The sequence below is a fragment of the Suricata suricatta genome, chromosome 4, assembly GCF_006229205.1.
Source record: "Suricata suricatta isolate VVHF042 chromosome 4, meerkat_22Aug2017_6uvM2_HiC, whole genome shotgun sequence".
Lineage (NCBI taxonomy): Eukaryota > Metazoa > Chordata > Mammalia > Carnivora > Herpestidae > Suricata > Suricata suricatta.
Window position 1 is genome coordinate 145,020,455 of NC_043703.1, and position 26,570 is coordinate 145,047,024.

A 26,570-nucleotide genomic window follows, 5' to 3' on the forward strand; every position below is an offset into this window, starting at 1 on the left:
CTCCAGGCTTGATTTGGGGGTGAGAACCAGTAAGTCTTAAGTTTCCATCCTGACCTGGACAAAACGCTCTGCTATGACCCCAGAAGAGCTTACCCCTTCTTTTCTGGGCTTTGCTTCTCACGTTTGGCTCAACTGTGCTGGGAAGGGCCTTGTGGCAGACTCTTCCCGCTGACGCTGGCATTTAGCTGAGAAGCCACCAGGCTGAGGGGCCACCCAGAGCCCCTGTCTCCTCCTCACATTGGGCATATGGAGGCCCAGAGCCACAGGCCCAGGGAAGCAGGGCCTCGACCTTCTCTCCTGAGCTCAAAAGCAAACGTTGGCCATCACAGCCTGCAGGCTGTGGCCTCCACAGGGAGATTCTGTGCTGGACATCTCCCCTCCTGGCTGTGTGACTTTCAGCCTCAGGTTCTGAGCCTCTGTTACCCATCTGTCAAATGGGGCTGATGATGGGTATGAGGTTTCTTGGTCAAATGATGGGCAGAATGAGGGATGATGGTGAAGGTGGACCCATTACTGCATTTTGAGCCAGCAGCTTGGGGCTTGCCCCCTGTGCCACCATGCTCCCTTCCCCTCCCCAGTTCATCAGGGGCTGCTTGAGCCAAGACACAGGCAGCCTGGCTCAGTCCCTGGGAGGGAACTCAGTCCTCTGGCTCTGTCCCAACTCCCTGGGCCTCTGCCCCTGGCCGCCCAGGCGGAGCATCTGACTGCCTCCTCATTAAGTCTCCCAGGGAACTTGTCCTCCCAGGTCTCAGCCACTGAGCACAACCTGATGCCCTTTCCAAGGGCGCTCCCACCCCTTTCCATTAACTGCTGCACCCAGGACATCTGAGACCCAGGTATACATGACATTCAGAGTTAATCACCGTGTCCTTCATCTTCCCGATGCTGCCCAACATGGGGCAAGTGGAGGGTCCACTCCTGCTGGCCCCAGTGCGAGCATGGCATCCCATTCTGAGTGCCTCCTGTGTGACAGGCTAGGACACCCCAGAGGAGGAAGCAGGCTCTGCAACACATGAGAATCCAAGTAGGAACATGGGCCACAGGCGAGCCCCTAGTTCCACAGCGAGAGAGTGGGAAAGGGTCAGAAGTCAGGGAATAATGAGCAAAAGCATGTGGCCAGAGTCAGAGAGTGGCCCCAAGCTGGAAAGAAGTCATGCTACCCTGGGGAATGTTCCACCCACTCACCAGCTGACTGGGAAGCTTCTGGTTGTCACAGTGGGGAACCCACCGGCGCTTTGTGGAAGTGGGGCAAAGGGTGCTAAGTGACGTGCAAGGCTCAGACCCTCTCACACTGCAGGACCTAGGAGTCACTTCCCCGGGGAAGCCCCATCTGATGTCGCTTCCTGGACAATCCTCTTTGGTCTTGTCTCCTATCCAGGGAGGCCTGGGGGTCTGGGTCAGCTCGGCCCCCAAGGAGAGCCCGGAAGGGCACCCGTATTACACCCGTCTCCCCAGACTGGGGTGGACAAGTCATAAACTCTCTTGCTGGTTCCCAAAAGAACCAGGCTGTCTATGGTTCCAAAACAAGCTTGGAAAAGAACCCCATCTACCCCTTTGCAAAACTTCTGAAGGCCTCCTGGCCTTTCCTAAAGGCTCTTTTCTCACATGTGCTTACTGCACCCAAGGCCTCCAGGAACCAGCTCGCTGAGGTACAAAGCACATTGGCCCGGGAGTCGTGACAGTCCTCACGGAGGTATTTGCCAATTCTGTGGCCTTGGGCTGGGCACTCAACCTCTCTGGGCCTCAGATTCCCCTTCTGTAAAATGGGATATGCTCCTTGCTCTATCTTGTAGAACAGTCACGTGGCTGAGAATGAAATAAAAGACAAGATAGCAAATGTCTCTCCCTCCTGTGCTCAGACAGGGGGTGAGAAGTGCTGGGGGGGGCGCTGGGCTGGGGAACCTGAGTGGGGAGGAGGTGGCCATGGAAGAAAGACAATGCTCCGGACAACAATGGTGGAAACAGAACCTGGACATGGTGTCTCCTTTCCCCGAGACTGGAACCTGAGATCCTACATTTAACCTATAGCTCTGGAGGAGGGAGGGGTGGAGGAGGAGAGAGAGAGACAGAGAGAGAAAGAGAAAGAGAAAGAGAAAGAGAAAGAGAAAGAGAAAGAGAAAGAGAAAGAGAGAAAGAGGATGAGCCTTCGTGCCAGGCCAGCCGCTAGCAGAGGTCCCTGCCCTGGAGGATCGGGAGTGGTCACCTGAGCCCACCCCAAGCCTGGGTCTAAGCCAGAGCCTAGGTGGACCAGGCTCCATAGGCGAGGCCAGAAAACAGCAGTACTTGTGGGAATGATAAGAGAAGCTGCCACTTCCTGAGCAGCAGGATGGCCTGAGATCTTGACACAAATATCACAAGTCATTGGGTTGGGTCTTTCCAGGTAATAAGTTGCCACCTAAGGATTTAAACCCAAGTGTGTGTGACTCCAGAGCCTATAGTCACTTGCAAAGTGAATGAGGCTCAGTCCTACTTTCAAGAGGCTCAGTCCAGTGGGGAGATGGACCCAGTGTAGACAAAGACCTCAGGTCTTCTGAACCCAGGGAGAGGTCATCAGCCTGGGGTGGGGGGCAGAGGCTGGTGTCACCTGCCCACTTTGCTTGTCCCTGGAAGTCACGGGGCTGTGAGCTCCATGGGGCTGGGAATGCATCTGTCTGGTTCATCAGTGGCCTGGTACCCAGCACAGGGCACAGGGAATATTGTCAAGTAAAAGAATGAACACAAGAATGAACCCAGCTTGAGTCTTGGGTCTTTAGAGTCCCAAACAATCTTTTCCCTAAAGCTTTGCAACACACCCCAATTCTGTCCCCCTCCACTCTGGAGGACTGTCCCTTTAAGTTCATTGTCTTGCTGACTGAGGATGTTTCCAGACCTAGTCTGTGATGGAAGCTGAGGACAATCCAGGTCATTCTCCAGCCTGCATCAGGGAAACCTTTCCATGGCTCCGAGATCTCCAGGGCTGATAGGATGCAGAACTTTGCCACCCTGGCCAGCCCCTGCCAGGTCAGGCCCAAGCCTGGAGCTGCTCAACCAGGTCACAGCTCCTCATTCCCTGGGATCCTGAGACTCCTGATCAGTCCTCCTTTGTTCCTTCTGCCCCCAACACTTGCCACCTTACTTTTGTCAGTGTTCCTATCATGGGCGGCAATTTCAGGCCTGCGCGTATCTCCAGAACTATTCAGAAGCTCCCACAGAACTAGGAAACATGCTTGCATCCCGTACTGCCCACAGCAACAGATATAAAGCCTTGCACAAGGAGGTGCTCGGCAAACCCAGGAAGTGCTCGGCAAACCCAGAAGGTGCTCAGAAAACATTTGCATGAGGCTTACTGGCTCGTGACGTCTTGAGTGGCAGCATTTGGCTTAGCTATGACCTGAGTCCCCCACTGTGTTTGGACACTGACAGGGGGTGGAATCTTAAATGCTAGTGATTCCATTGGCCCAGTCTCCGGGCCACCAATGTCCAGGGCACCTCCAGAAACAGAAGGCACAACTTTCAGCTATTTTGGCCACAGAAAGAAAATCATGCTAGTGCTCCTCTCAGGCTAGGGAGAGGCCCTTTCTTCTCAGAAGCCTCCTGCAGTTCCTAGAGGGTCATGCCCAAGAATTCCAGGCTATGCCTCGCCTCCTGGAATGAACAATACAAGAAGAACGAGAATCACGATAATGAGCCGCCGTGTTGGTGGCACTCTTACCCCAGGCCAGGCTCTGTGCAGCGCTGCATCACCAGCCTCACAGTCACCCCCAAAGAAGCAGGACTGTGACCACCACCCTCACTTTACAGAGGAGCAAGCTGAGGACTGGAGAGGTGAACTAACCCACCCACACTCACACCCCAGCCGTGAGCAGTGCTGCAGCCCAGGCAGCCATTTGAGGTCCGTTTGTTAAGTGCCTACTGTATGCTGGGCCCTGTGACAGATGTAAGGAAACCTCCGTGAACAAGATGAAAGTGGCCTTTCCACTCTGCTCATGCTCTGAACTGTTCAGAGCGCAGGAGTCAAGCTACCCCTGGAGTTCTTGGGGCAACAGGAGGAGAGGGAGCAAAGCATCAGTGTGTGGAGGGCAAGGAGCCCAGCTCCACCGCTGCGGTAAGGCCTCCCTGACATGAGTCTGACTCCCAGAGAGATGGCATGAGGGAGTGTCACAGCTAGCTATAGCTGTAGAACAAACCAGCCCCAAACCCAGCACTGAAATTATCCGCATTGTAACATTTCTCATGATTCTCTGAATTGGCTGGGCTCAGCTGGGCAGTTCTTCTGCATCCGGCTGGGAGCACCATTGTGATGACTGTTGTCTGGAGCACCTTGGGCCTCCTTGTGGCCTCACATTCTCCAGGGCCTCTCTCTACATGGTCTCCCCAGCAGGGTAGCCTGGACTCCTTTACTGGTAACTGACTTCTGCGAGGGTCTGACTATAATCTCAACTACTAAGCTACATTGCCACTTACTTTGGGCAAATCCTGTCTGAGCCTCAGTTCCCTCATCTGCAAAGTGGGGACTAAACTATGTACTGTGTGTGAAGTGTGTAGCCGATGCCTAGCACCTGGTCAGCACTAATGTTTTTGCTCCTGTCAATCTAAAAGGATTGTCAGAGCCACAGACCCCCTCAGCGAATCTCCCTGGCTTCCGAAGAGGGTGTGGTGTGGTGGGACAAGGCCTGAGCTAAGTATCAGGAGACTTAGTTCAAATCCGGCCACCAACCAGTTACGTGCCGACGACACGGTTCACACCTTCCACTTCCCCGTGTGTAAAAAAATCACATCATGGCCATGTTGCTGTGAGCCTCAATTATTAGTGAGAAGTGCTCTGAGAAGTATCTAGTTCTACCCAGATGTGCTCTCCGGGTTCTGAGGGAGAGTGCACAGGTCAGGGAGCTCCTGAGCCCCCAGACCTCCCGCTGTGGTCTCGCTGTATTCCCCACACACTTCAGTGCAGGACCCCTCGACTGAAAAGGAAGTAACGGGAAAAATGAGGAGACGATGAGAAACACATCTTTTCTGGTAAAAGAAAGGGGAAACCCACAGGCCAAGGCCGAGAGGTGGTCAGAAAGGGATGGAGGGAGGGGGGAGGGAGAGGCTGTGGCGGGTCAGGGAGGGGTGAGGGTCAGCCCAGACAGGTAGATAGTCCCCACAGAGAAAAACAAAATGAGACAAAATAAGTCACGCCTCCAGTCTGCAGTGTTGTGTTGCTTACAAATTCCACCTGGGGGTCTCATTTGGTTCTTTCAACGGCCCCGTGAGGTAGGTACTGTCCCCTCATGTTATGGATGAGGGAACAAGGGAACAGGGGAACAGAGGCAGAGACAGAACCAGGTGGCCTGCAGTCACAGAGCTAAGTGGTGGCTGAACCAGGACTATACCTGTTGTTTGTCAGAAGGACTAAGAGAAGTGACAGAGGGCATGTCCTTCCGAACTCAGTGGAAGGGGACCTTGTGTGTCCTGCTCACTGCTGTTCCCAGGGCTCCGTGGGTACTTGCTGGTGAAGGAAGGTGGCTGGAAGTGTCGCATGGGTCACAGCCAGGGAGACTTTGAGTCATAGGAAGGGGAATGTATACCTATTTGGGGAAGCAGTGGAGAAGCCATTGAAAAATTTTAACAAAACTAAAAACAGGCGCCTGGGTGGCTCAGTTGGTTAAGCGTCTGACTTCAGCTCAGGTCACGATCTCATTGTTCGTGGGTTTGAGCCCCGCGTCAGGCTCTGTGCTGACAGTTAGCTCAGAGCCTGGAGCCTGTCTTCAGATTCTGTGTCTCCCTCTCTCTCTGCCCCTCCCCAGCTCACATTGTCTCTTTCTCTCTCAAAAAATAAATAAAACATAAAAAAAATTTTTTTTAAGTAAAAACAGAGGAAAGAGCCAAGGAAAACTCAAACCCAAACCAAAAACCAGGCCTCTGGTTCTAGAAGAGGCCAAACGGGAGCCACAGTGAGCTCCCTGGAGCCCAGGTCCTTTTCCTTAGCTGGACAGCCCTGCCTGTGCGGCCTTGTGGCAGGTGGGGGAGGGACAGGAAGCCAGTGCCTCCCTTTGGCGGGAGGGTCGTTCCCTTGAGCGGGGTCCTCACACCTGGATTCTCCCGTGAGCACCTGCTAGCACCTACCACCCCAGGCCCGGGCCTCCAGGGGCACAGCGGGATGGTTAGACGCTTCTGGAAGGGATTTCACATGTAGGCGGGACTGAGAACCACTGAGAGAGGGACAGAGGCCGAGAGAAACCGATAATGGAGGTGATGAGGAGAAGAGAGAGGGCAGCCAGCAGGAGAGGAGGACGTGGGAGGTGAGGGGCGGGAAGAGCCTGTGAGCGTGGGTGTCAGGGCGCAGGCCGACGGACCCCCTCGGGACCAGGTCTCTTCCCGCATGACAGCTTCTGGACAGCCCCGGTCCCTGGCGTCACTAGGCGAGTTGTGCCAGGTGGTGGGCACGCAGAGGTCACAAGCAGCTTCCTCGTCTGGGTCCCTTTTCCTGGAGATGACCTTCTGCTGAGCTTTTGTGTTGGCTTCATTAACGTGGCTGCTCGGCCCCCTTCCTGTCATGGTCCCATGTCCACAGTCATATCCTCGTTCTCCTAATCTGTCTCTCCTTCCAAAGCGCAAGCTCCCACCCTCAGCCCCTCAGGTGGAGCAAACACCCCGCTCCCTCCATCCCAAGGAAGCTCAAATCTTGGAGGCTCCCAGGCCTCTCCCTGCAGCACCGAGGCTAATGAGTTGGGCCTGAATTCATGAGCTGCCTTATTTCCCCGCAGCTCAATTAAAAGCAACTTCATTAAGAAAACCACATACTTGGCCCACCTGGAGGCATCCAGGCAGCAGGGGCAGAAGCTGCTTAATGAGGCCCGCGGGCCGGGGCCAGGCTGCCCATTCCACAGCCTCCGAGTCCTCCCCAGGCCCTGCTCAGAACCCTCTCCCTCCCTGCCACCCACCCCTTCTCCTTCCGCTGCCTCTTCCTTCCTCGCCTGCCCACTTCAGCAGCTGAACCCTCCCCGGGACTGAAGAGAGTGACAGGGGACCATTTTCCTGAGACAGGCCCGCCCACCTTGGGCAGTGACCTGTCACGCTGGCCCAGTGCCTCCCAATCCCCCTTGTCCCCAGTCTGGGGGAAGGCAGCTTCAGAATGGCTTGCAGGGTGAACTCTCAGAGCGCCCCCCCCCCCCCCCCCCCCCCCCCCCCCCCCCCCCCCCCCCCCCCCCCCCCCCCCCCCCCCCCCCCCCCCCCCCCCCCCCCCCCCCCCCCCCCCGTCCCCGCCTGCTCAACCACCACCAACCAACAGAGTTCTCTGAACCGTGTTACCCCTGCGGGGCTTGGCTTCTCTGTGTACAGCCCGTTGGCCTGTAGTAAAGCGTAAAGGACTCAGTGCATCTGAAGCATTGAGACCCTGCATAATGAAAAGTGCTCTATAAATGGCAGCCCTGATTAAGATTACTATCGTTAGTATTTACTTCTAGCCTGTCCAGCTGTCTGGCTTTGGTGGGGTAGAAACATGAAACGAATTTAAGTCACCGCCTTCCACCTGTTCTGTCACAATCCCCTAGATAGCATCTCTTCACGGTGTCGTGACCAGACCTCAGAGCTCTCTGGTCATTTCCAGTTATTCAAAAGTCCAGCCCAAAAAGGTTTGCTGTTCCAGCCTCGCATTGTCTTGCTTCTGTCAGACTTGTGGTGGCTCAACGCATGGAGTGGGGACAGGATGCTGGCTCAGGCCCTCTGCCTCCTCTACCCCCTGCAGCCTGGGCTGGGGGACGTGGTCTGATTCTGGGGCACTGCCAAAGACATGGACCCTCCTTGTGGGGTGGTGGCCTCTCTGGAGAGCTGTGACAGCTCACAAGGCAAGGCTGGCCTGTGAGCCCCAGCTGTCTCGCAGAGCACCATGTGGGTGCTTTCCGTGGGGGACATGAGTGGCCTGTCCTAGGATTCCCAGCCTAGGACACCTGACTCCATCCTACCCCAGCCCCTGCCACTGGGGGTATGACCCGCAGCCTCATCCAGGCTGTGGACCCCTCCCCCGGGAGGCAGGCTTGGGCAGGGTGTCAGCAGGCTTGCTGAGCTCAGCTACCTGTCCATCCAGACTGTTCAATCCACTTGAGCATAAACCCCCATACTTGCCACACCTGGCGCATCAGGCTCCTTAGGGCCGCTGTCCTTGCCCTGTGGTGTCCGTGGGTCTCCCATGGGTCAAGCCACTGCCTGGGCAGATGGCACTGGGAACTCACACACCAGGCTCCCCTTCTTACAGGTGTCTCAGTCTCTCTGAGCAATTCTCCTCGGAAGGTGTCGCAAAAACACTGTGTCTAGGATGTGACCGTTGCCACCTTTCCCTTCCGCAGTCATCTTTACACCCCAGGGAGAAGGAGGGCTAGGGTGGGGAGGGGGTAGCAGGCCCTTGGGGAGCCCTGAGGAAGGTGCCTGGTCTGCCCCGTGGCAGCTGTCTTTAGAGGATGGGGTACTTAGCACCTCTGGCCTCTGCTTTGGGCCCACGTTGCCATTTCTAGGGCATCAGGAAAAATCCCACTCAGCTTCCTGCTCATCATTATTATTGATTTCATAATAAAACCAAGATAGAAGTGGTGAGGGTAAATTTAGAAACAGGGAGTTGGAAACAGGCTGTCCCTCCTCTGTGGGCCTGACCCTAATAACACTAAACAGCTGAAATCTGTCCCCAAAGTTAACATTGCCAGTGTGAGGGGTGATTTGCCCTGAATGGGGGAGCCCAGGACCTCCCGCTCAGAGCAGAGCCTGGACTGGCGAGCACGATTCTGCCAGGAGGGAGCTGGGAGCTTACAACTCCACTCAGCACCCAGCAAAAACCAAGCCACACCCACAATCCTTGCTGTTACCCTAGAGCCCACCCACCCTGGCTGACCATCCACTGTGAGCACACCCCAGGGTTGGTGAGAGTCAGAAGTCCTTGGTTCTTTCACTTCCCATATGATCTTTGACAGGTCACTAGACCTCTCCGAGCGCCACCTTTGGAAGAGGAATGGGTCACAAGGTACAGGATGGAATTAAATGAGATTCCGGGTGTGAAACTTATTCCTGTGGAGCACTGGGCTGATGTAAAGATCCACCTTCCAGGATCCCCCTCCCATTCCCCATACCCTTCCGTGTCATTTCCATGTAAGACCACAGCTGTCTCTCTCTTCCTAGACCTTCCGGTGGCCAGTGGCCAGTAGCATCGACAGCAATGAGATACTCGAGATCCAGATCTTCAACTATAGCAAAGTCTTCAGCAACAAGTAAGTGTGGGGGGTGGACAGGTAGGGCCTGAAGGGGCTGGGGCCTGCCCTTCTTCTCGGGCTGCTCTCTCCTTTGGATTTAAAAGGGGACTCACACCCCCAGCCTTTCCTGGGTTGATCACCAAAGACCGCCCTCCTTGCTCTCTCCGGTTGTCCTCAGAGTCCTTCAGCCCTCCCAGCCATTGTCAGCCAAGAACATCCTATCCTCCCGTTCACCCCTCCTGTCCCCAGCCCCATCTTGGCTCCTTGTCCCTTTGTGTAAGTCTCCCCGTTTACATCATCCTGGGTGGTGACAGTTACCCAGCAGAGGAGTTAATATAATGGCAGATAACATCTGTAGCCTTGAGGACAAACTTGCCAAACCCGGGCAGGACCAGAGGCTCTGAGGCAGTTTCATGCCGTGGTCTGGGAGTCGGGCAAGCCTCATTTCAGATTCCCAGCTCAGTCACCTATTGGGTGACCCTGAGCTGGCTACATAACCTCTCTGAGTTTGATGTATTCATGTGTAGAAAGGGTAGGTACTTAACTCAAAGGAAGCTGTGAGAATTAAAGGATATAGATGTCCATTCATTCATTTGCTCATTCATTCCCCAAATATTTACTAAGTGCCCACTGTGTGGCAGGCACTGAACTAGGTGCTGAGGATAGTGAATGCCTGCCCTCATGGAGCTTACATTCTCCAATGAAACACACCTACTATATGAGCACTATCATTACTAAAGTTTCAGTAAAAGTAGTTTCCATCCGTCTCTCTGGGTAACAAGCAGAATTCAGAATGACTTGAACAGTCTGGAATGGTGGCTCTACGTAAGAAATGTAAAGTCCCATTTCAGGGTTCAAAAGCCAATTGCTTGTGTACCAGCTAGAGGGGGTCATCACTGAATAGCAACATGTCCAGAAAAAGATGGGGATATTACTCACTGAGAGTGCGGCATCACTCAAAAGGGGAGGAGACTACAAATAAAAGGAAAGCTGACATAATCCTAGGTGATTTTAATAGAAGTAGGACAATCAGAGCAGGGGAGGTGAGAGAGGAGATTTCCGGTGTCCTCATGCTGGTTGGAGAGAATACCAGTAGTCAGCTCTTTGTGGTTGCCAAGGGAAGGGACCTTAAGTCTGATAAGAGGTTGAGAGCCTGGAGGAGAAAACCACGGAGGATATGTTCATCCATCCATATATCCATCCTTCTATCCATACTTCCATCCTTCCATCCCTCCATCCTTCCAACCACCCACCCATCCATCCATCCATCCATCCATCCATCCATCCATCCATCCATCCATCAATCCACCCACCCACTCTTCTAGTCACTCATCAAACATTTACTGAGCAAATATTCTGTACCAGGCAGGTGTTGCGCTAGTCACTAGAGGTATTAAAATGAGAGATTAAGTCACCATGCCTGTTCCCCGAGACTTTTCTACCATCCCCAGAGGCAGGACCAGGATGAGGGTGCATTGCTGGGAGACAGCAGACTCTGAAATGTAGCTTGAGCCCTCCAACCAATGAGCTATTGGGAAGTAATGAGCTCCCCATTACTGGAAGAGGCCAGTGGGCCATGATGTTGTAGGAAGGAGTTTTGGATCAGGATGGGCTGAAATACATGGTCTTCAAGGATTCTGTGGTTTTTACTGGGAGCCCACAACATCTCAGCTGAGCATGGGGTGTGTGCATTTCGGGCCTGCTGGCAGGGCCACAAGGGGAGGTATTTAGGACAGGGAGGCCTCCTCTCGGCCTCTTGGGGTGGCATACCATTCAGGCAGCTGCTTCTGGTATCCACAAGAGAAGTTAGTGAGATACCCCACTAGGGGCCCCCAAGATGAAGCAAACCCTCCTTCCCTGCGATGTAAAATCAGGTGACCTGTGAGGACAGAAGAAACAGGAACAGAGAAGGGCCCACACGCAGAGTGAGGTGGGTGTGGAAATGGAAGAATTGGAAGCTGGAGGCCAGGAGAGACATCCAGGCACCCCAGCAAGGACCCACACAGATGTCAGAGCTCCTAGGAACCCCAGAACTCAGCCAGGGCAACCCTTGCTGCACAGATGGGGAAACTGAGTCTCTGAGAGGATACTGAGGCCATGAGACAGTGGAAGGGCTGGGGTTAGGCTGTCTGCTTCCTTCTCCCCTTCCTAATCCTAGACCTCCCAGAAACCAGGATTTGTGAGCAGTGATTACAGACACCACAGACATGAAAGAGATTGGTACAGTGTTTACAGCGAAGCCGCTAAATAGTCACTGAAATGCTGGAAACCCTTAGAAACATCAAACCTCTTGCTATAAACAAATCAAAAGTATTTGTTAAATTGATAAATTGAGTACCATCCCAGTGACTATGCTGACATTTCAGGCTCCAACAAGAGAGACAGGAGAAATCCTAACCTAATCTCCCCTCCTTCCTCTCTTCCCATCCTCCCTGACCCACCTAAGAGGAGGCAAGAAACCCATCCAGGAGAGGTCTGGGCCCAGGGGGAAAGCCTATGCATGCCGCAGCACTGCTGGCTACAGAGCTGGGATGGAGAAAGTGGTGCCCATCTCATGGAGGGCACAGAGTCCTTCCTGGTGCAGGCCAGCTTGGGGGCCAGAGCTGGAGGGCAGGGTGCCAGGTCTCCCCACCCTGGAGTTGCTAGTTTCCTTCCCATGGGGCAGCTGAACTGGGGCGGGGGGAGCGTAGGGACTCTGGGGTTTTCACCGGACTCAGCAGCCAGCAAAGCCACACCTGCCACCTGGCCCCCAGCAGGCTCCCAAGTACTTTGTGGAACAAATGAATGAATGCATGAATGCCCCCATGGGGTCAGGAGGCAGAGTGTGTACCGGGTGGAAGAGTCTTGAAGCAGAAATCCCAATGGCCTTTCTCCTCTGAAGAATTCAGGGCACTCTCCAGAGTGAGAGCCGGGTCATATGATTGATGCATTTGGGGAAACTGAGGTAAAGAAAGCTGGTATGAGAAATAGAATTTGTGGCCCTGATCCCATTACCCCCTCTCTTGGAGAAAGCCTTGTTCTAGAAGTAGAGGGTGGCTTGGAAACTGGACCCTTACCCAGTGGTCGTAGGGGCTGCGTGGAAGAAGAGACAGGGCAGGTCTGCCCAGCCCCCTTCAACGAGGTCTTCCTTTAGGAACCCTGGGAACTCCTGTGAGAACAAACTGCTGGGTCCAGAAGCTCTTATGTGTCCCCCTTCGCCTGTCCAGAGCCCTTGAAGCGGGGGTGGCCTGATGCAGGCACCAGTCTCCTGGGACTTCTGAATAATTCAGGAGCCAGGAGAGCAGTGGAGGCCTGGCCAGACCTTGGGCACTTGACACGGGCTCCCAGGGGAAAGCAATGAATTATTGACAGGCCCTGGTGCCTGGTTGCCGCTCTCTTGTGGTCAGTCTATGGACCCATTCATGCCACGAGGCCCCCTCCCTGCTGGCTAATGATCCAGGAATCCTGCCCCTGTCCAGCCCACCTGGCCTCTCCGTGGAGGCCAGCTCAGCCTCCTGGGGATGGGGGGATACAGGCCCTATAGGGGGTGCCCTCTTTGTGACAGGCAACTTGGATGGCCCACATAAGTTTGATTGTCAAAGGACAGACCATCAGGTCCCAGGTCCTTCATCAACAGTCTTGGGGAAACTGAGGCCCAGAAAGGGTCCCTGCCCAGGGTCACACAGCAGTGGTGGTCTTCAACCCAGACCTCCTGACCCCCAGGCCAGTGCTCCTGTCCTTTCACAGGACAAACGGCCTCACACCTCCACTTTCCAGGGAAAGGGCGCTGCCGTCCAAGGGCACATGAACCCACCCTGCCTGGTCACCCTAGGCCCCCTCCCCCAAGCAGCTCCTCCATGCCAACCCACCCAGGGGAGAAGACACAACAGTCAGAGGTCACTGAGTTTGCAGCTGGGCTGGACAGAGGGGTGTCCAGGGTCACCACACAGGCTGGAGCGGGGGCTTCCTGCACCAGATCCTTCCCCAAAGAACATCTACGGAGGAGCTGCGGGTGGCATTCTCTTGGAAGCAGTATCAGGACACTTGGGTTAAAGCTGCGTCTTCATAGCAGCACCCTGGTTTTGCTTAGATGGTGCGTTACATACAGACCCACAAAAAAAGCAAAGTTTTATAAAAATGCTTTCCTTCATACTTTACTGAAGATTGAGATAATATCAGTTGTCCATTTCAAAGAATACTGTTTTTTAATTTTCATTTGGAGGAGGTTGGGGGAAACTGTGAAGAGTGAAAGCCCCCGAGCCACTTCCTGGGTCCCAGGGTCCCAGCACCACCCTCTGGGCCACCGACAGACCCCAGCTCTGAGAGGTTGTACACCTGCCCGCGGGTGCCCATCCTACAGAGAAGACCCGAGCTGCTTGGGCAGCAAACCTTGCGCTCAGGGGAGGGAGGAGGGACGGGCCCTGAGTGAGGTGTCAGAGGACTTTCACTTGAATGCTCTCACCGCCACCCAGTGAGGCAGGGAGTATCACCTCCTTTGGAGAGATGAGGGGCTCAGAGAGGTTGGAGAGCTAGCCAAAGTCACACAGCCGCCAGGTGGTGGAATCTCCCCTTAAATCCTGCAAGGCGAACCCACTTCTATCTAACTCCAGAGCCCAGGTTCTTTCTGCTGTCTACACTGCTTCTGTTAAAGATGGCATTTAGTCTGTGTGTGGCCAAGGCTTCCACCAGGGTGTGAGGAATGGAGACTTTACCAGGAGGTGGACTTTGGCTCAGCTGTGGAGTAGTGAGATCCCCGTCACCGGTGTCTAGCAGGGATGGGAGAGGGCATGTCCTGGAGGATGCTGAGGGATTCCTTAAGGAAATGCTGGACAAGCCTTCCTCTTGGGCCCTCCAAGTCTAAGGTCCGAGACTGACCTTGGTTAGCACCATCCTGCCCCCTGGGGATGTCTTGCCACATTACAGCGTGTCTGCTGATCCCTCCTCTGCTGTGCTAGGAGCAACTTCTAGAAAAGTGGTGCCTGAGTGCCCGCAGCCCCTCCTCCATCCCATCCAGGCACTTCTCTCTGGGCACTGCTCAAGCCAGGGAGAGGCCAGGACCCAGCCAGGGAGGAGGCATCCGCTGGCCTGGGTCTTAGAAGCACCTAGAAGCCTGGTAAGGGGATTCCAGTGGAGGAATGGTATGAGCAGTCTTGCCCTCAAGGAGGCCGAGAGGGCTCTGAGCACTAGGGGGAAGCATTTTCTATTTATCCACTGCTGCTCCCACCACTTCCACCCCTCACACAGAGAGGAGACCCTTTTTTAAAGTTAGCGTTCACTCTCCATGTTCCTCAGGAGAGTAGAGACATCAGATAAATCCATTAAAGTCTGAATTCACTGGATGCCTCACCTCGCTTGAAATTGCCATCAGTTCTCTGAGTCCCCTCCTGCTTTCTCGGCCTCACCTTCCTTCCTCTGTAAATCAAGGGCGGCACTGGTGATCCGAGGCCCCCTCTAGCTCTCACACACTGGAGGTGCCCCCCTCCGTCTCTGTCCTTTCAGCCAGAAATGCTGTGCACACTTTGATCTACCCCACGTGGAATCACCGCATGAGAACATCTCTCGGATACTCTGTTCTCTAACAGAGCAATAACCTTCAAACCGTAGGGTGAAATGGGGTTCTAGTCAACTCAGTCAGCATTTATTAGGCACCCACTGTTGTTCATTAAGTCAGCCAGCAGACATTGAGACCTCCTGTGTGCCGAAAATCTCAAATAGGGGCTGGAAATAGGAAACACGGCCCCTGCCCTGGAGAGCAGTATAGCAACACCCCTTGACTCCAACCAGATTGCTTCTGGAATGCTGACCATGTGCTAAATGCACTGGTAGGAACCTGGCACAGAGGATCTCGGCCCTCTAAATGGCTCTGGGGAGCAGGGATTTTGTTAGCTTACCTTAGGAGAACAGCTAAAAGAGAGAGCTTAAATCAGGGAGGCAGGAAACTCGCTGGCGGCAGAGCTGGGCTCCGGGCCCCTGCCTCCACCGCAGAACTGAACTCCTCCCAGCTCTGCACTGTGTCAGCTGGGAATATGGGGATCCCACAGCCAGGAGGGCGGTGCCCTCAGTGGGCTTGCAGAAGGCAGGGGTGGGCATTGCTGACTAAACGGGACCCGTGAACCAGTGGTGTCCGTGGCGGGTAGAGACCTTGGTGGTGGTCAGGGGGGCGGAAGGGAGAGAGGCTGCTCCACGCTGGGCATCCAGGAATGGGCTCGACTGAACCCCAACTCCACATGCCTACAGAACACAGGCCAGGGGCCCCCGGCCCCCTGCCTGTGGACATCCCCCCAGGGCATCTGCTGCCCACGAGTCTCCCGGGGAAACAGGTCTCACACAGCCAACCACTCACACTTGTGGGGGGTCTCATATGCTCCTAGACACGCTGCCCTGGCCTGGACCAGCCCTGGCTCTGGGGCCACCTTCTCCAAGCTTAGCATGGGGCCCGAGCAAGCCCTCCGTCTCTCCAGCCCGCTCCCCAGCCAGGCACAGCCTCCTGGGGTATGAGTGCCTCACTCTGGCCTCCTCATGTGAAACGGCCATGCCCCCTCCTCCATCCACAGGCTGATCGGGACCTTCCGTATGGTGCTGCAGAAAGTGGTGGAGGAGAACCACGTGGAGGTGACCGACACCCTGATTGATGACAACAATGCTATCATCAAGGTGGGTTTGCCCCCCGGAAGTCCCTGGACTTGCCCTTTGTGGGGTCCCTGGGGGCCACACTGGGCAGTCTGGGGGATGCTCCTAATGGATGGTGAGGTGTGGCAGGAGGAAAAGACTCAGGGCAGACTACCAGAGCCCCTTGGCCTGGCAGGTGAGAGCGCAAGACGAAGGGGACGGGGACATCCCCTCCCTTCCCCACTGAGCGGCTCAGAAATCACCACAGGGGCCTCTCCCGTCACCCGAAGGCCAGGCTGAGCCCTGCTGGCCACGCCACGGCATGGCCTTGGAGCCTCTCTCAGACCAGCCATTCTGCGAGGGCAGGGACCTTGTTTCTATTCCTACTGTCACTTCCTACCTCAGCCTGTCCAACATGAACACATGCATACTAATGACGCGCGGGTGTAGACGCACCGTACCTGTTCTAACAAAGGAAGGAAATGAGCTTATCTGGGTGCCCTGATCCTAGACTCTGCTCTGATGCATTTGCCCCCTTCAGCTGATTCGCATCCCCCCGGGCAGTTAGGCACAGTGCTGGCGAACACAGCCCCCGCATACACAGTGTAGTTAGGCCACTAACTGTGTGGCTTCAGCAGACTACCTATCATCTCAAAATGAGCCAAATCACAGTATCTGCTTCACAGGAATTGTCAGAGGATTAAAAGAGAATATACAGATGGTGCTTAGAAAAGTTAAGCAAGTAATAAGTGCTCAATAAATACATAAAGTAATATTGGCAACTGTTATTTCCTGACCTCAGTTTACCCATGTGTAAAATGGGACTGTACCATGGTTCCCTCACCTGAGTCTTACAAAAGGTATGGCCCTATGCAGTAGCCAGCAGAATACCCTCAGAAGGCAGGGCCGTGGCCATGGGGGGCCAGGATGGGAGGAGCCCCCTCTGAGGGGTGCCGAGGTGCAGAAATTCCCACGGTGCCTTTGTATCTCAAGATACTTCCTTGCAGAAGACAGAAGGCACTGGAGACTTCTCGGCTTGGCCCCAGCCAGGCCGTTCTCTCCACGGGCAGGGGCGGGTAGGGGGCTTTCTGAAGTCAGGGGAGCTCAGCCACTCCAGCAAAGGGAGAGGGAATGCAGAATGAGCTCCGGCCACCAGTGGGCGGAAGTGAGATGAGAGAGAACAGAGAAGGTGGGCAGAGATGAGGAGACAGCAGGGTCCGTGTTCGGTATTTCTAGAATCGGGTTTAGGAATTTAGCAGAGGGGGCACCTGGGTGGCTCAGTCAGTTACGCATCTGACTTCGGCTCAGGTCATGATCTCACGGTTCATGGGTTTGAGCCCCGTGTCGGGCTCTGTGCTGACAGCTAGCTCAGAGCCTGGAGGCTGTTTCAGATTCTTTGTCTCCCTCTCTCTCTGCCCCTCCCTTGTTCGCGCTCTGTCTCTCTCTGTCTCAAAAATAAATAAACATTTAAAAAATTTTAAAAAAAAAGGGATTTAGCAGAGGATGGGAGTTACAGATTATCTAGTCTACCTACCACCTACCTCTGCTTCTATTTTGTGGATGGGAACCCTGAAGTCTGGATAGGGAACGAACTTAGTCAAGGTCAGACAGCTGGTCAACAGCAGAGCCGACACGGGGACCCAGGGCTTCTAATTCCAGGCCACCGCTTTCCTGGCACAACATGCCTGGTCCCAGCAAGAAGGCCACATTGGCTCAGTGAGAAGGACATGAGGCTGGGAGTGAGCGTGGCTCAGCTCAAATCCCAGCGCTAACACTTCCTCACGGTGTGTCTTTGAGCAAGTTTCCTCAATGTTCTAAAAAAATATGTGCACTTTTCCTCCGATCTCCTGGGGGCATGGAAGCCTGGCCGATTGGAAGCCTGCGTGCTGAGCGAAGGCTGCCCGTGTGGGTCACAGGAGCAAGTCAGCCCCCAATCTCTAAGAAGGGCAAGGGCATCTGGGAGCCAAACTGACATGCAGGTAGAGGAAGGAACTAGAATGAGTCTCCCCTGTGCACTGGGGAGCTAGAGCTGAAAGGAGGTAAGTGGCCCAAGGACCCAGAGCAAGAAGCCCATCCAGGATTCTCAGGTGCACAGCCTGGTGCCAGGTTTGGTGCTCTAGTTTTTCCCAGAGAAAAGCCCAGGGTGACCCCCAAGTCCCAGCTCCAGAGTAGGAGTGTCAGATGAACAGGAAGATGTGCCCACCCCATGCCTTTGGAGGCATCCAGGGGTCCTCTCCTGAAGGTGTGCCCCCCTCACATCGCATTTCCTGTTGGTGTCAGGTGTGAGGGGAGGCCAGCCAATACCGCCCCTCACCCCTGCAGGCAGCCCCACTTCTGAGGATGAGGGGGTGACCTCTGCACTGGGAACACTGAATGATATTCTTCATCACGTATACAGTGGGCCCAGAGAGCCCACTGCGGTGTAGACTCAGCTGTCCCGGGGGGGCTGGGGGGGCCTCCGCCTTGGACACCAGCGAGGAGTAGAGCCAAGGGCAGCAGGACCAGTAGCCAGAACCCATTAAGTGGACTGAGTCTGTGAGTCTCAGTCTTTCTGAACCTCAGTTTCCTTATCTATGAAATGGGAGGTGTGGGGAGGCTAACACCCATTGTGCCTTCCTCCAGCCAGTGAAGGGAGTGATAGTAGTTGGTAAACATCACAAGGCATGTGCGGGATGGTTCTTGCGGTTGCTCTTCCCTTGCTCACCACCTGCCCCTCTCCCTCCAGACCAGCCTGCGCGTGGAGGTCCGATATCAGGCCACAGACGGCACGGTGGGCTCCTGGGATGATGGGGACTTCCTGGGGGATGAGTCCCTGCAGGAGGAAGAGAAGGACAGCCAGGAGACAGATGGGCTGCTCCCTGGCTCCCGCCCCAGCTCCCGGACCCCAGGCGAGAAGAGCTTCCGGAGGTAACAGGCTGGGCCCTCTGGCGGCCCACCACCCCCAAAGACACAGGGAGGATTCCCGGGCCTTGGTGCCCCCTTAAAGGGCCCTCTTGGCGTGACTGGGCTCAGAGTACAGGGCTGAGTTGCTGGAGGGACATACAAGAGGCAGGACGGTGTTTCTACAGTGCCCTCTGCACCTGTGCCCCGACCCCAGGGCTCACCCAGGAGGCAGGGTATCTGAAATCAGGAGGAGGAGCCCGGCCTCCTGCTACCCTGAGGGAGCCTGGGAGGGTGAGCTCTAACTCGAGGGAAAGACACCCTGCCTCCTAAAAGAATGGGTGAAGCAGACAGGAGGGGGCCCTAACTTTGTGGGCCCAAGACCCAGCAGGGCCAGACCAGCCCCGGGCAGCCTGCTGTCCACCCCGGTCCCATGGAGGCCCCAAGAGAGGGAGGCCGTTTCCTGCCAGGGTGAAGCCAAAAGTCCTGGATGGGCCCCAGCTTCTCATCAAGAAGAATGTGTCCTGACACCCTCAGTGTCTAGGATTCACCCCTGCAGCATCATGCCACACATGGGTATCAGGATGCAGCATCCAGGTCTGCTCATCCCAAATGCATGATTTTTCCCAAAAAGGAAATGCAATATTACTCTTAGAACCCCGAGAGACAGACTCTAAGTTAGTAAACTGTTGGCTACAGGTTCCTAGTCTGCTGGGAATAATGTGCAGCACACAGGTAAGTCTATGGCACCTCTAAAGTTTTAGGGAAGGGGAGCCCTCCCCAGTGATCATTCCCTCCAATCTCCTGCTCTTGCCTCTCCAAAAAATTGCATTCGGTCCCTGTTCTGGAAAACAAAACCCCACATATTTAAATCAATGTAATTGACTTGATATATTGTTATTAGACACATATGCTTTTCTTCTTTCTACTGGAGCCACTCCTCTGTGGCCACACACACACACACACACACACACAGTATACAAGCTTAACACCCTGGGAGCCAGGTGGGGTGTAATAGTAACAAAGTCAAAGGAACCATGCATATGACAAATACAGAGGACCTTCGCTGCAGGCCAGCCAGGGGTGGGGTGGCATTGCCCACTCAGGCTGGGAGTCTGTCCTCCTTAGATTCTGGCCAGCTGGATGGAAAGGGCATGCAGTTTGGCCTCAGGAGACTCAGGTCTGAGTCCTAGTTCTGCCTCTAACCAGTCTTGTCACCCTTGGCCAGTCACATACCCTCATTACTGTATCTCCTCATCTGTAAAATGGGGCCCGGAACAGTGAGAACCCCCCAATCCTGCTGTTAGGAGAGCAGAAAGGACCTCGGAGGGACAGATTGTAACTGGGGTGCTGAGTGCTACCCCACGTAAGGGCTGGGGACAGGCAGGTTCTTGACAACTGGACAATGCAGAGGGTCAGGAATCAGGCTGGAAACGGAGACAGGAGACAGAAGATGCTGACGCAGAGGGCACCATCCAGTCCTAATCCTCTGTCCCTGTGTGGGAAAGAGCATGCGGGGGCTGGCTGTTGGGGACAGGGAAGGGAACGAGATTGGAAGCCAGGTGACGGCCAGCCATTGCGGGGAAGGGAGCACTGGCCCTGAATTAGGAAAGCTAAGTTCCATCCGGTCCCATCCTGGCTGCCACTAACTAGCCAAGTGACTTTGAGCAAGTCATCTACCTCTCTGGGCCAATTACAGGAATGGGCTGAGCATTCTGGCTACTCTGCAGCTGTGACCTCCCAAGGGACCCAGGGACACTCTGGATCTCATGGGTGGCACCAGTGTGAGACAGCTGTCTGGGAGCTCTTGATAGCTGAGGGCCACCCTCTGTGGTTACCATGGCTTGGGTATGCTGAGCCAGCCTCCCTCTCGGTCCTACGGGACGGGACGGGGCCAGGAGGCTGGCAGAAGGGGCAGAAGTGGTGGCAGTAGAGCGAAATGAGGAGCTTTGGCCCCCAGACCTGCAGAGGGCCCCTCCTATCCTCCCTTATCCCAGCTGCCCTTCCCCACCTGTCCCTGACCTTCGTGTGGCCTCTCCCAGGGCGTCAGCAGGATCCCAGAGCAGGAGAAAGGAGGTTTGGGTTGTGTGTGTGGTTTTTTGAAGTTTATGTATTTATTTTCAGAGAGATAGGGAAACAGAGTATCCCAAGCAGGCTCTGCGCTGTCAGAGGGGAGTTGAACTCACTAACTTTGAGATCATGACCTGAGCCGAAATCTAGAGTTAGATGCTTCATGGACTGAGCCACCTAGGCGCCCCAGGAAGAAGGATTTAATTGGGAATTGGGAATGGGGAAAGGGTGACCACCCTGGCCAGAGCCCCTTGTCTTCCAGATGCCACCGCCCCATGTTGGAGGGGCTGTGTGAGCAAATGCACGGTTTCCCTTCTGCCACTGGGACCACTGGCCCCGATGCTGAGAGCACCTTGGGGGTGGTGCCCTTGCCAGGCCTAGCTGCACAGCCAGCAGGCGGGTGGCGGGAGGAGGTGAGGACATCCGAGGAGGGCCTTTGCTGGTGAAGAGAAGGTGGGGCAGCTTTAGAACTTTTGGGCTCAGCCTACAGCTTAATTCTGGCTGCCTACCAGGGGCCTGTGAGCTCTGGGTCAAGGAGTGTGGGTGCCAACAGGAACCCAATAGTTGGCCTTTCAGCCGTAGGTGTTATGTCTCACCTTCATCTCATAAGTACCAACCAGCCAGGCCTGTCAGCTCTGGAGTCTGGGAGAAGGTCACTCTCTTCTGAACCAGCGAGCTTTCCAGAAAAGCTTTGGTCAACAAAGGGCTGGAGGAGGAAGGGCTTCTATGTGCCTAGCCTCTGACCCACAGTGAAGTCTTCCTTCCCCACACCTGCCCCCTGCCCTTCCTTCATTCCTAAAAAGGCCCACCCCTTCGAAGATCAAGGTGCTCAATCTACTAAGTGCGTCTCTTGTCTCTCCTCTGACCAACCATCAGCTACAGGAAAACCTCATTGCTAACAAACAGCAGTGCCCCCCCAACCATCTGGATCCACTAGGGTCCGAGTGAGAATCCATTCCTCTATATGAAGTCGCTCGGTAGGGTGCTTGCTGGAGGGTGGAGGGGACTGGTGGAGTGAATGGGCAGGAAACAGCCTCTGCCCTGGACTGGCAGGGACTCTTTCTAGGATGACAGAGGAGGCTGATGTGGGGAGGTCCTGGTGAGCCCACACTTCTCCCTCTGGGGCCTGGGTCCATCCACTCTCATCACCCCAGGAAAGGCCTCTGCAGAGGCTCCCCTACTTACACGTACTCACTCTGAAGGCCCTAAGTATCTTCTCTCATTTGACTGTACGGATTGTCTGCCAGATACTTCTACCTGAGCAACCCCCCCACCCCACCCCCAACCTCCAACCCCACACCAGTAGTCCATTAACCCTTTCCTCCCATGGTTCATCAATCCCAGGCCCCAGCCAGCCTCGTGTCCTCTGAGCCACTCTGCCTACTTCTCTAGTCTCTGCCCCAAGCTGGGGGCCCCTGATTTTGGCCAGCTTTCTGTAAAATACCCTGGGAATGTTCCAGAGGCAATGCAGTGCTGTGGAGAAGCACAGGGCTCAAATCGCAGCTCAGCTCTTTGGAGCAACACTTTCCCACCTGTAAGAGGGGCATCAGGGATGTTAGGATCGAATGAGATGCTCCATGTGAGTCGCTCAGGGCAGCACCCAGCATGTGGTCAGCGCTCAGCCAATGTCTGATTCCTTCCTCCTTCCTTTCCAGTCTCCACGTTGCCCACCTCAGCTTCTACCCTGAGCAGTATCTTGAAGGGAAAGGAGACTTTGGCCCAGAACGCATGTGCACACACTCACGAGTGCCACTCAATGCACATATTCTGTCTCTTGGTGACATCAGGGAGCTGCACACACCTCTGGTTTCTGGGCTCAGCTGCTGATGAGGCTCTAGGAGTCACGTTCCAGAAGAACAAAAAGGAGCCCCGGCTTTAATTGTGCAGTGTTTCTTAAGGCTTTCCTGCAGATTTCCCTCTATTCTGAGACTCTCTCCTCATTTTCTCCATCTGCTCGGCCCTCCTGCCCCCCATGGCCCCACCTTCTTCCACACAGCCTGCTGCCTGAGAAGGCAGAGGTTCCTGTTGGGCTCCTCTCTGTTGGGTCTCATCTTGGGAGAGCAAGGAGGGACCACTTTTCTTATTCTTCTTATGGATCATCCTTCCACTCCAGCAGAGACTTGTGGAAGCCAGGTACCCCCATTATTTACCATGGGTAGGAAGGCAGCCATGTATCCCCACAGTGTGTGCCCTGTTGTGTGCATGGGGTCAGCACAGCCAGCCTCACCCCCAGTTCCCATGATCCCTCCCACATCTCAGCGTAGAGGAGCCAGGGTCAGGGCCACGCTGGGATTTGGGCTGAAGTGGGGCTCGGGAGACTCTTCCCAAACCCAGCTGAGGCTAGGGTCCCCTCCACCCCTGGCCCAGGGCTGAGTGTTCAGGTGAGGCCTGGCACCATGAAGCCCATGGGTCCCAGCAAGCCCCAGAGTTCCCTGAAGGCCGCCATATTGAATCTCCCACGCTGTGGCTGCTTTCAGGGGTACACCCAGAGCAATGTGAGGGGGGTGTGAGGAAGGGATGGAGTGAAGCCCAGAGCAAGAGAAGGCTGGCTGAGGAACAGAACCTACCCTGCCAGGCTGCGACTCTGAAAACACAGTGGGGACTCTAGGAGGAAAGTCAGACCCATCCAGGACTTCACAGAGAGGTCTCCTACCAACAAGAACAGAGGTCAGTCCACATCCCACCCCTGTTGCTTGTGGCCGAGTGACTGAGGGCAGCTGAGCACAGAACCCTGAGGCTTTATTATTCATGTTAGTTGTAGTCATAATAGTGGTTGTGGTAAAATCAAGAGAATGTTACTTATTTTCTCAAAGAACGACAGTCCTTTCCCCTTCTCCATTTCCACACTCAGAGTGTGGGCCTGTGTGTGGCCCCTTTGCAGGCCCAGAAGCCTGGAGTATGCAAGGAGAGGGTGTGGCAGGCATGTGCCAGGCAGCGTGTCCTGTGCCCAGGGTGCAGGTACGGGCGGCACCTGGGCCTGCTCTGTGCCTGCCAGCCTGCCAGTCCCCAAGATTTCAGAGCAAACCCGAAAAGGAAAGAGACAGAATGTCACGTTTTACTGTTCAGGTATATAAATTCCTCCTTCTTGTTCCATCCATCCTTGCCCAGTCCTAGGGGACACAGCTCCCCTTCTGGTTCCTCTATTGCAATGATTTTCAATTTTTTTCAGGGTCACAGAGTTCTTTAAAAACAGTAACAAACAATCAAACTTGCTTCAAAACTTAGATCGATAGTTCAGAGAAAGGCAGCCCTGTTTGGACTAATGTGAGAGTTCGGTCAGCACATCTCCCATTCAGGCCTCATTCTCAAGAGCTCGTTGGGGGTCCTGCACCATTGGGGCAGCCCCCATGCAGCTCTCAGCGGGTCCCAGTGGGGACCCATGCCTGGCCTGCCTGCCCCCAGGACCAGGCCAGGGGCCAACACATGGCTGCTGAGATTGTCTCCCCTTCTCTGCAGTGAGGTGGTCTCTGACCAGCAGAGACACTGCTGATGTTAAGTAGTTGGAAAAGAATTACAAACTGACCGGCTTGCCTAATGGGAAGGACAACTGGCCGACGCTGGGCTTCAGCTGCTGATCTATGTAGGCCTTCAAGTCCTTCAGGTGCTGAGCCGCCAGGGCACAGAATCATGTCTACCTGGGCAAGACCTATGAGGGTACAGCACGAGGAGAGGGAAAACATCACTAACTGTCCACTTTGTTTCTTCATCCTCATTGCCATAGCATTAGGGAAGCATTGAGAGAACATTCCAGAAAAGTTTTCTGAAAGCCTCCCTAGCAAGGGAGAAGCACATGGTTCTCACCCTGCTCTGCGCCCTGGAGTGGTAGCTCTCTTACTCTCCCACCCCCAGAGCCTCCCTGGCCCACCCCTCCCCTCCAAGGCCCTCAGAGCCTGGGAGCTGCCTCCTCCATTGGAGGGGATCCAGGCAGGAGGTGAGGAGGAAATCGGTGGCCCAGGCTCATCTGGCCTTGCATTCCCTGAGGCATCTGAGCCCCACGTTAGGAATCACCAAGCCCTTGGCTGGAAATGGAGGAGGTCAGCTGATACCCTGAGGCCTCCTCCTGAATCAAGGCTCCAGACTCTCCTGGGCTTGGGAATGTGGCCACCCAGCCCCACTCCTGTGACCAGGACAGAGCCTGGGAACCACCAGACCCCTGCCCAGCAAGCTTCGGCTGAAGTGAGAGGCTATAGGGTAAGGAGGGGGGGGCCCTGGGATAAGAAGGCCCTTGGGGAGTGGGGGGTCAACAGGGCCAGGGGCTAAATCTGCAAGGGTCTCTGGTCCACACCCTCTTACTCACATCCCCTTGTCTCCTCATTTCTCCCCCCTACTCAGCAAAGGCAGAGAGAAGACCAAGGGAGGCAGAGATGGCGAGCACAAGTAGGTGTCCCAGGCCAGGGTGGAGCCTGTGGGGCCCCCGAGACCCCTCACCACAGGGTGCGGATGTCAGGATGACCCTGTCTCAGAGGGCTTAGGTGTGGGCTTTCCTGGTGGAACCAGCACTGGGGGATGGCAGGGCGAGGGAGATCTGTCCATCTGGCCTTGAGGGGTGAAGGTCAGGGAGGAAGGTGATGGGGGATGGGGTGGGGCAGGTGTCTGGGCTTTCTGGTTTCTGCTCCCTCCTCCCTCCTTTCAATGTCTGGATTCTTCCTCCACTTCCCTGTTCAGCTCCACACCCATGGGCCAGGCCCTTGGGCTTTCCTGTGAGGGAAGGTGTGACTGAAGGCAAAGGAGTAGGGGAGGCCCAAGAAGCCAATGGCCACCTCCCCCTAAGAGTAAAGGCAGGCTGGCCAGGTGGACCCTCGGGCCTGGAGGCCCACAGAGGACAGACTCTGGGCATGGAGTGGCCCCAGGGGTGGCTGGAGCATGAAGCCCCAGAGAGCTAAGAAGAGGTGAGCATGTGAGCACCCTCTGGTCCTGCTCACCATCTCCATCCTGCAGAAGGCTTCCTGGGGGAGGGAGAGATCAGGGGGTGTCTGGGAGAAGTGGGGGTGGCAACCCCAGATGAGAGGGGCCAGCCACAGGAAGTGAAAAGGCTCAAGGCCTGGGGCTGTTGTGGTGGTCAGCACAGGTATGTGCGTGAGGCAGACACCCGCTTAAAGGTCCCAGGGGACTCAGCCTTGATCATTGCTTTAACAAAAGCATTTTGAGTTCCAACTCCCACAAGCAAAAGCACAAGACAATGGCACCTTGTGGAGAAAGCTCAGGCCCAGAGACCTGAAGGGTTGGAGAGGGAGCCAGAGAGCTGAATCCTGGGGGCATGAGAGGGGATGACAGAGCCGAGCAGGGAGTCCCCTCTTAGGGAGACAGTTCAAGGGCTCAGTTTCCTGCACAATGCTTAGACACAAGAGGCCTATTCATGAGATGTAAACCTGTCTTCCCCCCCCCACCCCCGCCTTTGTTTGAGAGTGGCCATGCTCTAGGGCCTTCTTGATTTCCAGTCTGTCCTGGGCCAGACCCCTGGGGATTCACACTGGCCACAAGTGGCACCAAGAGGCACCTCACTGCGAAAGCACATAGCAGACCCACAGGAAATGCTGGTTCCCTGGCACTACCTGATCCGAATCTCTTGCCATCTCCTGTTAACACGTGGGATACAGTTAGCTGGCATTGATTATTCTTATTTTAATGTGTGGGGCATTCGGAGGTTTGAAAGGGGAGGGAAATGAGATTTCTGAAAAGCGATTACGCAAGTTGAAACTCTTTAGGCTGCTGAAGAAAAGCTATACAAATAGTTTTAAATCTCTGAAAGGTTGCCCTGTGACAAAGCTGGTTAGTTTTAAGCTCTACTGAGGGGAAGTAAGTGGAAGTAGGTGCAAGTTGCGGCAGGAAAAATGG

The 26,570-nt window shown here is 55.1% G+C and overlaps 1 protein-coding gene across 5 annotated transcripts in view; it reads left to right on the plus strand.

The window, feature by feature from the left end:
- Positions 1–26,570, plus strand: part of OTOF (otoferlin) — a 94,224-nt gene that overhangs the window by 22,979 nt on the left and 44,675 nt on the right. For all 5 annotated transcript variants that reach the window (XM_029938131.1, XM_029938133.1, XM_029938136.1 and 2 more), the window contains exons 3-5: positions 9,127–9,215; positions 15,731–15,830; positions 18,511–18,692. In XM_029938131.1, coding sequence (XP_029793991.1) covers positions 9,127–9,215; positions 15,731–15,830; positions 18,511–18,692 — 371 coding nt within the window. The remainder of the gene's footprint in view (positions 1–9,126; positions 9,216–15,730; positions 15,831–18,510; positions 18,693–26,570) is intronic.